At 52.0% G+C, this 16,204-nt stretch overlaps 1 protein-coding gene across 2 annotated transcripts in view; it reads right to left on the reverse strand.

The window, feature by feature from the left end:
- The window catches only part of EBF4 (early B cell factor 4), a 52,696-nt gene extending 36,894 nt beyond the window's left edge, over nt 1-15,802 (reverse strand). For both annotated transcript variants that reach the window (XR_002772921.1, XM_003788067.1), the window contains exons 1-6: nt 15,666-15,802; nt 7,486-7,642; nt 7,253-7,316; nt 7,034-7,089; nt 5,419-5,492; nt 4,422-4,490 (exon numbers count right to left, since the gene is read on the reverse strand). Coding sequence is in view for 1 of the 2 variants with exons in the window: in XM_003788067.1 (XP_003788115.1) it covers nt 4,422-4,490; nt 5,419-5,492; nt 7,034-7,089; nt 7,253-7,316; nt 7,486-7,642; nt 15,666-15,802 (557 nt within the window). In the remaining variant the exon portion in view is untranslated. The remainder of the gene's footprint in view (nt 1-4,421; nt 4,491-5,418; nt 5,493-7,033; nt 7,090-7,252; nt 7,317-7,485; nt 7,643-15,665) is intronic.
- Nucleotides 15,803-16,204: the final 402 nt, after the last annotated feature.

A 16,204-nucleotide genomic window follows, 5' to 3' on the forward strand; every position in this document is an offset into this window, starting at 1 on the left:
ATAGGCGCCGAGCCGATAAAGACCTTTCTAAATACATGTATAACAACAACATGTGATCCATAAACAATTGAGGGATTAGGTGAATTTCACCATATATTAAGTTAAAAGACAAAAACCAACTCAAAAAAATATGTGCAACTCAGGCGGTGCCTGTGGTTCAGTGAGTAGGGCGCTGGACCCATATACCGAGGGTGGTGGGTTCAAGCTGCAACAAAAAAATAGCCGGGTGTTGTGGTGGGCACCTGTAGTCCCAGCTACTCAGGAGCTCAAACAAGAGAATCACCTAAGCCCAAGAGCTGGAGTTTGCTGTGAGCTGTGATGCCACAGCACTCTACCGAGGGCAACAAAGTGAGACTCTGTCTCTTAAAAAATAAAATACGTGCAACTCATGACAAAGGGCTAATTTGCTTAATATGTACTCCTACAAATAAGAAAAGCCAATCCTTTGTAGAAAATAAGCATAGGATTTGAACAGACAGTTCACAGAAGAGGAAACACAACACGAGTGTGTGTTCAACCTCGCTCAGAGTAAGAGAAATGGAACTCACTGGGGTACCACTGTGTGTTTAGTAATATGATGGAGAAAGATGAAAAAATTATAGCAACCACTGCTTGCTGCTGTCATTTATCAACCCTGAGATGACTTCCCTCCATGCCTTGAAGCTCTTCCTCCTGGGTCATTGTATACACTCCTGAACACTTGGTCCTGTCATCAGACAGAATTCTTCCAACACACTCTTCTCCATTCCTTTTCTCCAGTGACCTGGTCTCCACTGTTCTTGGCCATACATTATGAATGCAACCCCGAATAATCCTGCCTGCAGGCAACCCACTCCCCATCTACCTTGTAACTTCTCAACCTCCTTAACGCCAGCAATTCCTTGGCCCCATCAGAACCTGTGTTCCCTCTCTCATACTCCTTTCCTTACCCAGCTTAAATCCCTTGTTCCATTTTATGTAAATACCCCCTGCCATGTACTTTTCACTCTCTTGCCCTCTCATGTTTCATTATACTCAACTGGCAAACCCCTAACTCTGGTTTTACGCAGCCACTGACCTGGTCTGCGCTGGCTCCTGTGCACCTCCATGTGGCCAGAGAAAGTTTTCAGTAAGTTTATGACCATAAACTTCAGGCGGGCCTGAGTGCTGCTTGGCCATCACACAGCCTTCCCTTGGTCCATTCCCTCTCCCTCTCCAACCTCATCCTCACCTGATTACTATTGCCCTGGGAAAGCAAAGCAATCAGAAGAGAACAGTGACAAGCTCCACCTTGGATATACCGGTTTACACACTTCTGTGTTAGCAGTCTTTCCTCCTGAAAGCGTCTGAAGCTTCTTCCTGAAGCTTACTGAAGCTGTTTCCACAGAGGAACAGTCTATGCTCCCAACCAAAACCAGTCCCTCTACCCGGGCACTAGGTCCCATCCCCTTTGCCAGCTAAAGGACACAGCTTCAGCATTTCTCCCTTCTCTCTCTTGCATCCTTATTTTCCCCTTCCCTATTGAATGTTTATCATCGGCAGAGGAACAAGTTGTGTTTTGATTCTTGGCTTTACATTGTGCTTCAGCCACCACTCCATTGCTTCAATCCCTCTACGTCAAAATTCAAGCGTTTCTCTACTCAGTGCCTCCAATCTCTCTTCTTCCATTCTTTCTCAAACTCCTGGTCTCAAGCCATCTCTTGCCTTGGTCTCCTAAAATGCTGGCCGTGTACAGGCATGAGCCACTGCACCCAGCAGCCTGTTCTTTCCAAGCTGTCATCTTTTTCTGTCCCTCTGCTCCACTGAAATGGCTCCTGTGGTCTCTAATGTCTTCCTCATTGCTAAATGCAACGATCATTTCTTAGTCTTTTCATCACATCCACGAGCAGCATCTGAAACAGCTGTGTGCTGCCTCCTTCTTGGAACCTTTTCTCATCTAGGCTCCAGTACACGACAATTTCCTGAATTTCCCCTTAACTCACTGGCCACTTCTTCTCATTCTCCTTCGCTGGTTCCAAATGCCCATGACCTCCAAACACTGCACACTCTGAGATTCAGTTCTTAGACCTCTTCTCTTTTCTATCAATGCTCCTTCCTCCAATGATTTCATTCAAATTTACATCCGCAGCCTGAACGTTTCTCTTGAGACCCACATTCATGTTCTCTGCCGCTTTCTCTATTTCTCACCTGGATGTTTAGTGAACATCATAAACATAACATGCTCATAGCAAACTCCCCATCTCGCTCCCCACAAACCTTCCCCAAATCACCCACTTCTCAGCAAACTCCATCGTTCTAAGTTGATCAGGTCAGAAATCCTTGCCTTTATCTCTTTTTCTCTCTTGATAATAAATCCTGTCAGTTCTGCCTATGAAATGAAACATATCCAGAATCTAACCACTTCTTACAGTCTCCCCTATAACAGCCCCGGTCTCAGATGCCATCCTCTCCCATCTGAGGTATCATAACAGCTTCCTAACTCATCTCCCTGCCTCCTACAAGTCATCTTCAACACAGCAGCTAGAGTGATCTTGCTAAAATATGTCAGGTCTTATCATTCTCAAAAGCCCCCAATGGCTCCCATGTCATTTAGAATAAAGGCCAAAGCCCTTACAACAGCCCACAAGGATGGCCCACTTGCAGCCTACATGGCCTGTGTGGTTTTGCCTTTCTGTGCCCTGACTCATCACTGATGACATCACCTCCTCCTTGGTCCAACCACCTGGGTCTCTTGCTGTACCTTAAACACAGTAGCGCAGTCCTGCTGAGATCCTTCTCCCCCCAGATACATGCAGAGCTCCCTCCCTTACTTCCTTCAAGTCTTGCCTCAAATGTTATCTTTTCAGTGAGGCCACAAATACTTTAAAATTGCAAAAACCCTTTCCTAGGCACTTCCTGATCTTCCTGTATGACTTTCCATTTCTCTTCACTGTTATCACCATCTCACATGCTACGTATCTTATTCATTCCATTAACGTATGTCTATCTCCCCTACCAGATTTTTAAGCCAGGACCACAAGGCTTTTTGCTCTTTTGGTTTGCTTAGTCCACAGCATATAGGAGAGATTTTGGCACAGAATGGATGCTCAAGAATTATTTATTGAACAAATAAACAAAGTATTTAATTGGCCAGAGTGTGGGAAACAGGCATTCTCAAAATGGCTAGTATGAATGCAATTGCTGTAACCTCTACGGAGGGCAAATTGGCTATAACTATCAAAATTACATATGTAGCATGGCCTTCAAACCAGCAATTCTACTTCTAATAATATCCTCCAGATAAATTTACACACGTGTGAAGTGACACATGGACAAAGTAATTCACTGTGGTATTTTTTATCCCTGAAAAGGAATGAAAACAACCCAAATGTCCAGCAACAGCAGACTGTTTACATAAATCATAGTGGACCCATACAATGGAATATTTTGCAGTAACAAAAAAAGAATAAGGAGACTCCTTGTGTCCTGATACAATCTTCCAGGTCTACATTTTTCAGAGAAAAAGAAAGGTGCTGAAAGCTCTGCTTAGTATGACATTTTTTCTGAAAAATAAAAACCAAGGGTACAAAAAGAATATATATGTATCTGTATTTTCTTTATAGGCTACCTGGAGAAGGAGATGCGAGAAACTGCTCACAACGATGTCTTATTTGGAGGGAAATGGATGGGTGGGAGACATTTTGCTGTAAACCCTTTAAAACTTCTTGAATTTTTGTACCATTGAACGCTTTATCTATTAAAAGGAGAATAAGTGGTGGTCTATGCTCCAATATGGAACGATATCTAACACATATTGTTATCAGGAAAAGGAAAATGCAAAAAAGTGTGTATAGTATGCTATGCATTGGGGTGGAAGGCAGGCTTACTTCTCATTATTTACTCTTGTAAATTTTGAATTTTCGACTTTATGCATTTCCTATTCAAAAAGAAATACAATTAAAAAATAAAAATCACACTTTTGCATGTGTCACCTTGACCTGCCAAGTATTTCCCTGGTTATGTAGAGGAGGAAATGGGTGGTCAAAGAAGTCGAGCGAAACAGTGCAGAGGTGGACCCAGGACTGGAACCTGGTGTTTACGGATACACCACATCAAGCCCTCCTCCCCGTGTAATCTGCTCCTGGGTGCTGGTTCACCAAATCCTGTCCAGGTCCCCTCTCCTACCTACCCCCAACCGCCTGTCCTCCCCAGGCTCCTCTGTTAGGGAGCCAGGGGAAGGAGCAGTTCCAGAAAGTTTGCCACCAGGGGCTTCACTCGAGGGCCGGCCGGCTGTGGCTGACAGCTCCTTGGTCCCTGGCAGTTTTTATTGCTGCTCAAAGACACCAACACAGTGCCCTGGGGGACAGCTCTGCACCTCCCTTGAGCCTTGTGCCCTGTAGCTGAACCCAGCACTGCCCAGGTCCCCAGCCCTGCAGCTCCCAGCGGCACCCCCCAGCCTGTACCTGTCAATAATGACGGGGTCTGAGGGTGTCTCATTCCGGTTGCCGCAGCTTTTCCGGTCACAGCATCGGCTAAAGGAAAGATGAGGAGGGAGAGAAAGAGGAAGCCAGTGAACAGGGGAGTTTACAGCGCGTGGCTATGTGTGTACGTGTGCAAGAGTTGGGTGTGCCCCAGGTGAGGGTGCTGACGGGTCCTTTCCTTGGGTAGGGAATCCCTGGGCCTGAGAGGCTCAGATTGGAGAAGCCAGGAAAGGGCTGCAGCCACCTTGGGGTCTCCCTCTGTATACTTTTATGGGAGCGCAGTTTACATATAGAAAAGAGCTCAACTTGAAAGTGTGCAGTTCATGAGTGACCACAGTGAACCTGCCCACGTAACCAGCACCCGGAACAAGAAACACCAAGTGACAGCACCCCAGAACCCCCCTCACGCCCCTTCGTTGTCACTCCCCTCCCCAAAGGTAGCCACCATCCCAACCAGAGAATTTTGAACATGATTCTCTGTTCCATGCAGCAGGGATTGCCTCCAAGGACCCAGCATGACTGGTATCTTCCTAGGGAGAGCTTGCTAGAATTGCCAAGCTCGAGAGTAAAGGGGCAAAAGAAGCCAAGAGCCACCGCTGCCCTAAGGTTCAAAGTTTCAGCAAAGATTAGCATCTGAGCAATCCTTGCAACGCCTGGTCCAAACCTGCCCCGCCCTCACATCCCCAGCGAGCTCCTCCCCTGAGCTTTATTAGGGAAGCTTCCCAGGAGCCGCAGGAGGCCTCTCACAAAAGTGGGGAAGCCACATAAACAGGCCCGGCTAATGGGGCCTCAAGGACTCAGCACTGTGCCCGTGGGCCTCACTCTTCCCTCCCCTCTACACCCAGCAGTTTTCCCCAGGGAGCAGTGGCAGGAGGGAGGGAGGGAGGGGTGATGGCACTGGGAGAGGGCAGGGCCTGGTGGGACAGTCTGTGGCATCACCTTGGCAAAGGGGGAAGGTGCAAGTGACAGCCCATCTCACCTGCACATGATCTCATGGGTGAGCAGCACTCGGCACATTTCAGGGTTCTTGTCCTGCCCTTCATAGATGATGGCCTAGGGAAAGGGCAAGTGCATAGTCTGTGGGGGAAGGAGGCTCCTCTCAAGTCCAGGTGGCAGCACAGAGATGGGCCAGCGGTCCAGGCTGAGGGAGACCCTGTGCCAGGGAAGAGCATGCCCTCCTCCTTGCTCTGGGGGAGCCTGGGAACACAAGGCAACTGCCCAAGTGGAGGTGACCCTCTCCTCCTAAACCAGGACCATCCCCTGAGTGGCAAGAATGGTTTGAGGTCCACAAATTCTGTGTGTCTACATGCAGCTCTTTCAAGAGCTAGTGCTGCTTGGGGCCAGAGTTCAGGACCAAGGTCAGGCTGCTGGGGGGAGATAGACACACTTTTTATCCCACCCTGCATCATGCCCCTCCCCTCGCCCCTGAAAATCCTCCTGTGTACAGGCTGTTCCCAGGCTCCTAGTGGACCTCTGCCTCTGATCTCAGCAATCCCTGCCAGCTAATCAGCCCCAAGAGCCAGACCATACAGCTCCCTCTGGCACCTCGCCTATATCTTCCCCCCTAGAATGCCGGATCACCTACTGGCCAGTCTCCCAGCTCCTCTCCACCCAGAAGCAATGGGTGAGCTACCTAACTTGCAAATCTGCCATCCCAGTTTATAACCCCATTTGTGGGGGACCTCTCTCTCTCTGGACTTACCCAAACCCTTCTACACTCATCTCCTACACAGTGCCATGTTGCCATGGCCTGACCTGCCTCCCAAACAACAGCCATCACAGGCTTTCTTGAAACAAATCATTTTTTTCCCCTGCCCTGGGATTGGGTGGAAGTTGCTAGAAGACCCTAAAGCTCAAATCTCCATCTTGCTTTTTTTGCCCACAAATCTGGCCCATTAGAGACTCAACCCTACTTACCAGCATGCACAACTTCTCTGAAGAGCCCTGGGACTTAGGGGCCTGGCCAGGGCGGAAAACATCAGGGCCTATGCAGGTTTCAATCTCCCCCATTCCTTATGCTGGACCCTGAGCTCCCTTCCTGTGACCCTCAGATCAGCAAGATGCTGAGGAGCCACAGTGGGAATTCCCAGGCCACCCCTAGATGCCCTCAGTGGGCCAGTGCACCCTTCCCCCAGCTGCGGCTGAGGGTTTTCTCTGGAGAATCGCTTTCAGTGCACAAGACCTGCCTTGTCTGAAAGTGTCTAGGAGGTGACATGCTCCCTGTAGGAGTGGCCCCCAGACAATGGCTGACTGATCACACAGGATTCAAATCCTGGCCTCCTTGCTTCAAGTGGAGACACGTCTGTTGCCATTTGTTGTCCAGAGCTCCCTATGCAGTTTCCTGTCCTGCCTCCCTCCCTCCCTACTCCTGAGAAAGCCCCTCCCATGTCCCCAGTAAATATATGCACCTGAGTTGCCATCTCAAGCTGGGCTGCTAGGGACATGACCCAAGCCAGGGTCTCTTCCAGAATAGAGGGCAAGAGCTCTACATCCTCCTGCTGGAGGCTGTGGCAGGAACAGGGGGAGCTGGAGGAGATGCTCACTCAGCCTGAGAGGAGGGCAGACAGGCCTGAGCACCCCCTGGGCTGGCTCACCTGCTTGGACATGGAGTCAATGAGACGAACATAGAGATCTTGCTCCGTCCGAAGTCCTAGGGTGAGAAGGTGGAGAGGGCTTGCCGTGGGGAACATGGGCAGCCTCCAAGGACGAGACTGCACCCTCCCACCCCACCCTCCAGCCCTGGTGTGCCTCATGGTGCAGTGCTTGGCCTTCCTCAGGGTCAGGGCTGGGCAGGAGCAGCAGCCTCCACTCACCATTGTTGTACACCAGCCGGAGGCGGTAATGGATCCCATTGTTGGTCTTTTCAGTCCCTGGCTCCTGCAGAGATGGGATGGAGAGGATGGTCCAATGTACAGGGCTACTCCTAGCCCTGCTCCCTCTCTCTCCCTTCCACCTGCTACCCTTCTGTGCTCATCCAGCATCCAGGCATTCATCTGCCCCAGTGTCCCAACCCATCCTGTCCCAATCAAGCCCACGAGCCTCTCACTCGGTCCTTCTCCACGAAGTCAATGAAGGCTGTGCGTTCCACCTCCACGGGCTGTCCCTGCCGGTCGTACATGGCCAGCACGAAGTGGAAGAAGTTGGATTTCCTGAGGTTGGAGGGGGGCTGCTTCTCAAAGTGTGCTCGTGCCAGGCCCACACCACTGTGGGAGGAAAGGAGGTGTAAACCACCAGAAGGGTCCTCCTGCCAGAAAGACCCCAGCACCTCAGGCTAGGTAGGTGGATTGGCCAGGACTTGGCTCCAATGTGCAAAGAGTTTATGCAGGAACAGATAGCTAATACATCCTACTTACTTGACTATGGAGCGCTTTTGTTGAGGGATATGGTATGAGAAATACAACTAAAGGCCATTGGAAAGTTCTGAAGCCAATAAAGGATTAGAAGATGCTCTGAAGTTAGGGGAGGGCACAGCATGGAGGACAAGTGAGAGGCTGCTGCAGGGATGCAGGGGAGAGGATGAGGATGGAGGAACTGTCTTGTGAGCCATTTGGACCAGCTTTTCCAGGTGTTCATCATGGTACATTACTGTGACAATGGCTGCCATGTTCATCACTATTTAATATTTTTCTTCATATTACTTTAAATCAATTTACTCTTCTACTTGGCTTCATGCAAAGCCATAATATCTGAGATGTCATGGGCACAAGGGACTTGCTATTGTTTTACTCATACAGATTAAAATAAATACATCAATAATAAAAGGAAAATTGTTCTTCCTCCTGAGAGCCTGCCCAGGGCCTTAGAGGTCAGATGAAATGTTGGCTTAAGGGGCAGAAGTGATGGGTCTTCCTGTCCCCTGATCAAAATGGGGGTGGGAGGGAGCACTGACACCTTTTCTTTCCTACCAAAGGTTTTCTCAGCAGATGCTCCTTTCCCCAGGGACAGCACCCCTTCATCCTTTTGCCTCCCGCCCAAGTCCTGACCAGCCCCTCACTCCCTTCCCTAGTCAGGAAGAAGCAGGGAAGCCCAAGAGGACTTTTGATCACAGCGGGTCCCTGATTACTGCTGATGAATATGCTAATGAGGCATCAACCCCGAGCTCCTCCCTCCTGCTCCCAGGACCAGCTTAGCTTGAACTCCATCCCAGATAGGTTCCAGAACCACCCAGTGAGAGAGAAGGCCAGAGGAGGTGGGTTTGTGAGGCAATCCCAGGTCAGGTCATTGTGACATTTTATTCTGTCATCTAGCTAGGGGAAGGCTCCTGAAGGTTCTTAGACAGTGGGTAGGGAAGGTACAGAGAAAGGAGGAGGGCTTGGCAGAACGGGGATGGATACTGAGAAGGAAGAGAATCTTTTAGACCCCTGAGTATTCCCTTTCTACACCGACACTTGCACTGCCCAGACCAAATTCCAGACAGGTACAAAATACATCATTGACCAGCCTGACTTCCTCTCCTGCTCATCTCCTTTGGCCCCTGTTAGTCAGTCCTGGGTTCTAGCTGCCCCCCAGGACCAGACCTGGGAAGTCTGGCCTAACAGCCCACACTTCTCACAAGAGCGGGTTACTGGGGACACAAGGCATAGACACTAGGGGAGGGGCAGAAGAGCAGGTCCCCTGGGGTCTGTGGACCAGTGTCCAGTGCTGCTACCAAGGGGGCTGTACTGCCTCCAGTGCCTGTGCCCTGCCCCACAGCAGGTGTGGGCTCAGTTCTGCCTCCTCTGAGGCAGCCCCAAGCAGCATTCTGCCCTCTGCATGGCAGTTCAGGGGTTGTCTCAAGCCCGCACCCATCTGTGGGGCAGTGCTGGCCAGTTTGCAACTCCAGGTGGGCAAAAACAGGACAATATTAATGACAGGGCAGGCCCACAAGGAGGATGGCAGAGCAAGCAAGGGCTCTGACGGGCTCATAAGGGGCTGCTCCTTGCCTGGGAATGTCGCCAGCCTACTCCATTGGCAGCCCTGCTGGGCTGGAGAAGATCAAGGTAAAAGGAGGAAAGGTTTGGCTTTGAAGACATTGCAGTATTTCCTCTGAACAAGGGACAGAGAAGGACATGAGGGCAGTCTGTGGGGAGGAACAGGAAGTTAGAGCGACAGAGGCAGGTGTGGATGGTGCCTTCCTTTTCCTGGGTGACCCTAAGGTCCCTTCACCCAGAACATGCAGGAGGTGACAAATCAACACCTGCTGAATGGAATCGCAAGCCCCAAAGGGAGAGGGTTGGGCAGGAGGAAGGGGAGATTTTTCATCCTTTGGGATTAGCTGATGCTCTTGTAATGAGAAAGCAAACCAAGATTAAAGAACGGAAAGAAAGAAACAGAGAGACACACTCAAACAATGCAGGAGGTGCTGAGTGGTCTCAGAGCCCTGATGGAGATGTGTGGAATACCAGTGAGAGGGAGGGCCACTGCCTGTTCTCACACTGGCGTAGGGATGTGGACCAAGGCCATCAGTGTTTTTGATTTTGTGGTCTCCAAAGTAGAGCTGCCTGAGACAGCCATTGGCATGTGGTGAAAAATTTAGAGGAAATCTACTGATGTGTATCCTTAATCAAAAAAAAAAAAAAAAAAAAAAAAAGAGAGAGAGAGAGCAGGAGGGAAGGGGGAGTAGAGCCCCTAAAGCCGGGAGAGGCAAGCGTTCTAGGAGGGTTCCTAGAAGCTGATACTGAGACAAAGATCCAACTGCCAGTTTATGTGGACAGTGATTCCAGGAAAACCTGGGGGTCGGGGGGTGAAACAATGTTGAGAAGACAGCCCTTAAACGGCACATTTTCAACAAGTTTCCACTGTAGGCAACTGGACCTCAATCCCATGGAGAATTCTGGAAAAAGCACAGAATGTGCGCTTCAGTGATCTCAGCAGAGGGATGGGTGAGGGGGCCTGGGGTACTTACCCATCAACTCCATCAGTCACTGGCTGAAGGTTTCTGGGGCTATTATTTCTCAGGGACTTTTGGCCTGTCCTTCAAGTGGACAGAACAGGCTTGGCAGCCCAAGCATGTCCGTAAGCAAAGGGAAGCAGATGGCAGCAGGAGAAGCAGACCCTTTACTAAGGGCCCTGAGTGGTATGGGTGGGCGCCAACTCCCAGCCACCCAGAGGCCTGGGCTGTGCTGGGGCCAGTTGGCAGCACAGCCCTGCAGGAAGCAGTTTATGACAAATATAAGTAGGAACCGCCTCACCTGGCACATGTATTACTAGAGTCCATAATTCAGAAACATTTTATCCACTTAGCATCATTAGCGAACAAACCATGCCACACAAGCCCCCTTTTCAGATAAATGCAGCTGAGTGACAAAAATGGCCACATTAACCACTTTTGCAAGACTCCAAAATGAATTATCCATTTCTTTGCTTTCTTAAATAGATTGTCTTAAACACAGTGCTCAAAACACTGTCCTCTCAACTCCAGAGTATGCTGGGGCAGTGGGGCATTTGCTCCTGTCCTGAAGAACCCAGATTTGGGAGAATATGCTCACTTTTATATTTCTACCATGCTCCCCTCACCCTCTTCCCACGTTTGTTCTGTAATAGGTCAAAAATTACAAGAGACTGTGACACCAGAAAATAATCTATTTGTACAGATTCTTTCTAGTAAGAGTAAACCCGCCGTGCAGCAAGCATGAGTGTGCAGGGAAACCAAGGGCACCCTGACCCTTCCAGTCTGGGCCATTCAGGGGGATGCATATGGGGATGTGATGGGGGCTTCAGGGCTGCCTGGCTGTTCTTCCTGGGACCACCTGACAGGTCCCTGGAGATGTTCCTTTGCAAGGCTGAGCAGGGTGCTATAGAGTCCTGTTGCAGCAGCTGCTTTACCCTGCCACAGCTGTCTAAAACAGATGAAGTCCCTGTACAGTCTCTGTCCTCCCTTCACAAAGCCACTTGTGTCTATACCCTTGACTACCTGCCTGTTATAAATGTAAGCAATTTAACAACAAACTCCATAGAGGACAAGTGACGGAGCCTGGAGCCTTGGCCTCTCCTCAGAGCTCCCCCAACCCCCTGCAGACCTTCTACCCTCCCCTCCCCTCACCAAATGCTAACTCTTGGCCACCTCAACACCCCAAGGTTTGAGCAGCATTTGGCTTGGGCCTGCCTGCTGCTTGTCTGGGAAGCTGGGGAAATAAGCCCTGATGTCATCAACAAGGAGAGGCTCTTTGTTAACTTTGTCCTCTGCCCTCCAAGAGGTGGAAAGAGGAAAAAGTCTATGTCTCCTGCTTCTCATCTCTTTTCTCAGATTTTCCTAGTCTCTCTCTGTTCTTCTTTGCCCTATCCTGGCATAACTACTAAGTCCCCATTCCTTTGCTCTTCATCCTCCCTGCCTCCAAGCATCCCATTGGCCCCCACTCTCCCCTGCAGGCATCCCCAGGGCCCTTAGGAATGCTGATGAGAGTCACACTGGGCCTGGTACTCCTGCCCAGCCAAGTTCTATTGGCCTACTCTTGCCCAGCCCCTGGCTGTGCTGCAGACACATGTGGGGAAGATAAAAGCAGCAGCTCCCTGGGACACACTCACCTTAGCCCTATAGGCAGAGGGAGGGCCAGGTGGCTAGAGGCAGCTCCCAGACCATGTGTCCAGACAGTCCTGCTGGAGAGGTTTGGGGCTGCGGAGGCCCCATATCCCCTCTTCCTATTGCCCCAGGAAACTAGGAAGTAGGGATGGCAGGGGAAGGGTCTCCCTGGCCTGCTCTTCCACTCTTCCTCCGGCCTTCAATTCCACCTAAGGGCTGCCTATCCTACTTCTCTTCTGCCCACCCTCTCGTCACCCACTCACAGGCCTGCCTGCCAGGTCCCAGGCTGAGGAGTGGCTATTAATTATTAAAGCAAACAAAAGCATTTCCTAGCAAGGAGGCTGGCCTGCTGCTGCTTACAGGAAAGCAGCCCCAGCTGGCCTCCCTCTCCGGGGCCCTGCTAGTAAGCTGGGACGAGGTCCAGAGGGAGGGCTGGTCTGGGTCCTCCGGGGGTCTCCTCCAGGGGAAGGGCTGGCCTGGGCCTCTAGAGGTCTCCCCAGACTGGGACACATATCAGAAGGAGAAGACAGCTTCTTCTGTGCTGAGGAGGCCAGCAAGAGGACTTGGGTCATCTGCAGGGGAGCCAGGGAAAGGTGTGCTGGGACTGGGCATATGGGTCATGCAGACAAAGTCCTGTTGGTTCAGGGCAGGAGCAGGGGTCCCTGTACAGACTTTCCTTATAGGGAGACCCTCTCTACCAGCTTTCCCCCCTTCTCTTCCCTTCCCCTAGTTTAAGGGGATGCAGCCCCTCCTTTCTCTCTACTGCCCCTTTGCATAGAACTTTCCTTCCTGTTGGCAGAATCTCCCTCCCTGAATTTAGCAGGCCTCCTGAGCCTTCTCCTCCTCACCCACCTTATGTAAAACCTTGGCATTATTGTAAAAGTCAAGCTGCAGAACTGGGGAGGGGTAGCTTCTCCAGGACCTGGTCAGCTAAAACCTAGAGGCCTCCAAGGTAAAAGAGAGCCCAACAGAAAGAAATTCAGGAACTTTTAAAGATTTATTCCTGCTTTCTTCAGCAGATACTTACTATCCCCTTTGCAGACTTCTTGAGCCTGTCCTGGGTGCCGTGGACACAAGAATGAATAGACCTCTATCCTTGCCCTAGGAAGGCCCCAGCTGGCAGGGCAAGGAAGACCAGGACAGGCACAGGACAACAGCTGCTGGCCTGTGGTAAGCTTCCCTAGGCAGCACTAAGAACTGTTTCCCTGAGCAGGGCCCAGAGAGAACAGGTGCCGGGGTGAAGGGTTCCTGAGGCTGGTGGGACTTGATTCAGTGGGTGTACGGGTGCTGAGGGCAGGGACTGTTTCAAGAGAAGACAGGAATTTCTGGTAGTCCAGCTATCCCCCAGGTATCCATCATATGCCAAGTATTACACCGAGGCTTGGAAAGAAGGCTGGGGTCAGACTGTGATGGGCCTTGAACGCTGAGTATCAAGGAGGAAGTAGAAGATTATTTTTAATCAGGGGAGAGACACAATCAGAGAGAAGTACTCTGGAAATATTGCTTTGGTTCCTGGTGCATGGAAGATGGATTTGGAGGAGTGGTGAGGGGCTGGGGCTGGGGTGGTAACCCAGAGTATGGTTCATCATCAAGGCAGGAGGGAGAGGGGAGGGGTATCAGCATTCCAAGTGGGGGCTGTGAGCACTGAGATTGCGACTAGGATACAGAGGAGAACTTCCCCAAGTCTTGACAACCAGGTGGATTTGGGGTGCAGGTGAAGAAGAAATCAAAGACAAGGCTCAGATTTGAGGGAGATTGTCTGTGAAATTTCCCAGAAATGAGAGGGAGAGAAACTAGGCAGAGGTCAAACAGTGAGGCAGGGACAGGGGAAGGAATTGTCCTTGTGGCTGTTTTAGGACGGGAAGACTTAAGCAGAGGACTGACTGAGAAACAAGATACAAGGAGAGCACTAACAGGAGACACTGGGAAGAGTGAAGAAGAAGGATTGGCCTCTTCCCTCTGGGAGGGAGGAGGAGGGTCAACCAAAGACCAAGTGACCAAATGTGTGGGGGCTCCCAATCTGCATCCTGGGACAGGGGAGTCTCCACATTTGGGGATTAGCAGACCAGGCCTGAAGAAACGCCCTGTTCAAACTGCAGAAGCCCTCTGCCTCCCAGCAATGTGGCCCTGGGGACTCAGGCTGGACATCTCAATCCCCCCCATGTGCGAGCATCACACCTTACGCCTCTCACACAGGCTACAAGGGCACTGCCTCCTCCAGACCTGCTTCCCCTTCAGCAAGCCTGCTGGCTGAGGTCAGGCACGGGAAAGATCAGACAGACATGGAACCTTAACTCCCAGAGACCCTACTGGAACTTGCCACTCTTATAAGGAACTCCCACCACACAGCCAGTGCTGAGAATAAAGATGAGGCCATGATAAGAAACTAACCATCTCAAGTTAAAGGAAAAGCCAGAACCAACAGAGAAATAGGCAGGCTTTGAAATGTAAGCATAGCACAAGAAAACACAAGCTACTGGGAAGAAAAATGAGAAGGAAATGCACTAAAATGTTGACAGTAATTGGGTGGGATTTGATTTTTTATTTTCTAGTTTTTCTGGAGTATAGTTATATCACTTGCAAAACTTGTGGAAGTTAATTCCTCCACAAGAGCCTTTTTCTTCCTGAAGAGATCAGCTCCCGACAGAGCCCCAACATCTGACAGCCAGACAAGAAAGGGCACACAGAAGCAAGGCTTCAGTTGGTCCAAGAACTGGATGTGTGTCTGTTAGAGGGTGCTGCTGCTGGGGCTATGGGGGCAGCCTCTGGGCAGTCTATAGGTGTGACTGTGGCCCCCTGTGTCAGGTCAGGTCAGCCCTGGCACCCCCCCATCTGAATCCCTCAGTCTGCTGGACAGCAGCTGCTCAGACTTCCAGGAGCCCAGGGCCCACTGTCCCAGCTGAGTCAGCACCTCCCCAGTCCTGACCAAAAGCTGTTCTCGCTGCTCACAGCTGGAGGTACAAAAAGCCCAGCGCCCAACATGCTTTGGGAGTGGTCCAACAAAGTTTTGAAGTTTCCATCCAAATGGAGTCAATCCCCTGCCCAGACCCCTGGAAAGGAGTCAGGAGAGACAGGTGTGGGTGCTGGGTTCTCAGTGCCTCCCACAGAACCTACCAGGAAAAACACCTGACAGAGCGGCAGGAGCCCTGCCTAGTGGCTATCCCTAATCAGTCCAGGGAGGCCAACTGCCCATCTCATCTCTTCCCCACTGTTCAGCCCTCAGTGGCCTCTCTGGCTCTACACACCCTCGTTCTCCAACTCCGAGGGGCGTGGGAAAGGAGGAAAGGGGCTGGGTTTCTTGCCTTTCCTGACAGAGAGCCGCGGAATTGGACAAGGAAAGGCATTGGGACTGCCCAGGAAGGAGGGGCTGGACGTTCCTAGACGGCTGGTGGTTGTGGGTCCTGGTTCAGGGACTGCGGGCAGAGGGGGTGCCTCCTTCCTCAGAGCTGAACACCGCACGGCTGGGGTGGCGTTTACCGCCGCACCCACAAGCGACCGTCAGAAATCGGAGCCGGGACAGCCTGAGTGGAGCCAGAAGCCCCGCCCCGGCCCGCCCCACAGCCTCAGGAGGAAGCACAGGCGCTCGGGACAGGCTGGGCAGGAGAGCTCGCCTGGACCGTCCAGAGTTAGGGCTCCTTCCACCCCACGCTCCAAAACCTAAGCAAGCTGAGCAGAGGCAAAGCAGAGCCGTCCAACCCGAGCGCACTGGGTCGCGTCGGAGCGCTTACCTCTGCGCCGCGGTGCTGGCGTCCAGGATGCCCGCGCCCTGCATCCAGGAGCGCACCGAGCCCAGGCCGGCGGGCAGCAGCGGCTCCTCCTTCAAGTTCAGCCCGCCGCGGGGCAGAGCGTCCTGCGCAGGGAACATAAGGGCGCACAGTCGGTGGGCGCCCCCACTACCCAGGATTCGGTCCCGCCGAGGCTGCGGGCGTCGCAGCTCAGCCCGACCCGACGGCACCGGGCGCCTTCAGCAGAGCAACGCCGAGTCTAGATGGCTTAGTGCGCGCTCGATTCCTGGGCGCTCCCTCGGAGAAAGCGGGTCCGCGGGCGCCGGCGTTGTCCCCTCCCCTCCCGGGGCGCGGGGCGGGGAGATGGAGGGATTCCCCCGCGGCCTGAGCGCTGGCGGGCGGACTGCGAGCGGCGCAGGGAGGGCGGGGAGCGGAGCCCGCACCCGGTCCGCGCGGAGGCGCCCCAGAGGCGCGCTCTGGCGGCTGCCCAAGGCCGTGGTCGTCGGAGGGGGGGCCCGAGCGCCCCGAGAGCTGCCTCGGGC

This window comes from Otolemur garnettii, unplaced genomic scaffold, assembly GCF_000181295.1.
Source record: "Otolemur garnettii isolate 467f Iridium unplaced genomic scaffold, OtoGar3 scaffold00025, whole genome shotgun sequence".
Taxonomy (NCBI): Eukaryota; Metazoa; Chordata; class Mammalia; order Primates; family Galagidae; genus Otolemur; species Otolemur garnettii.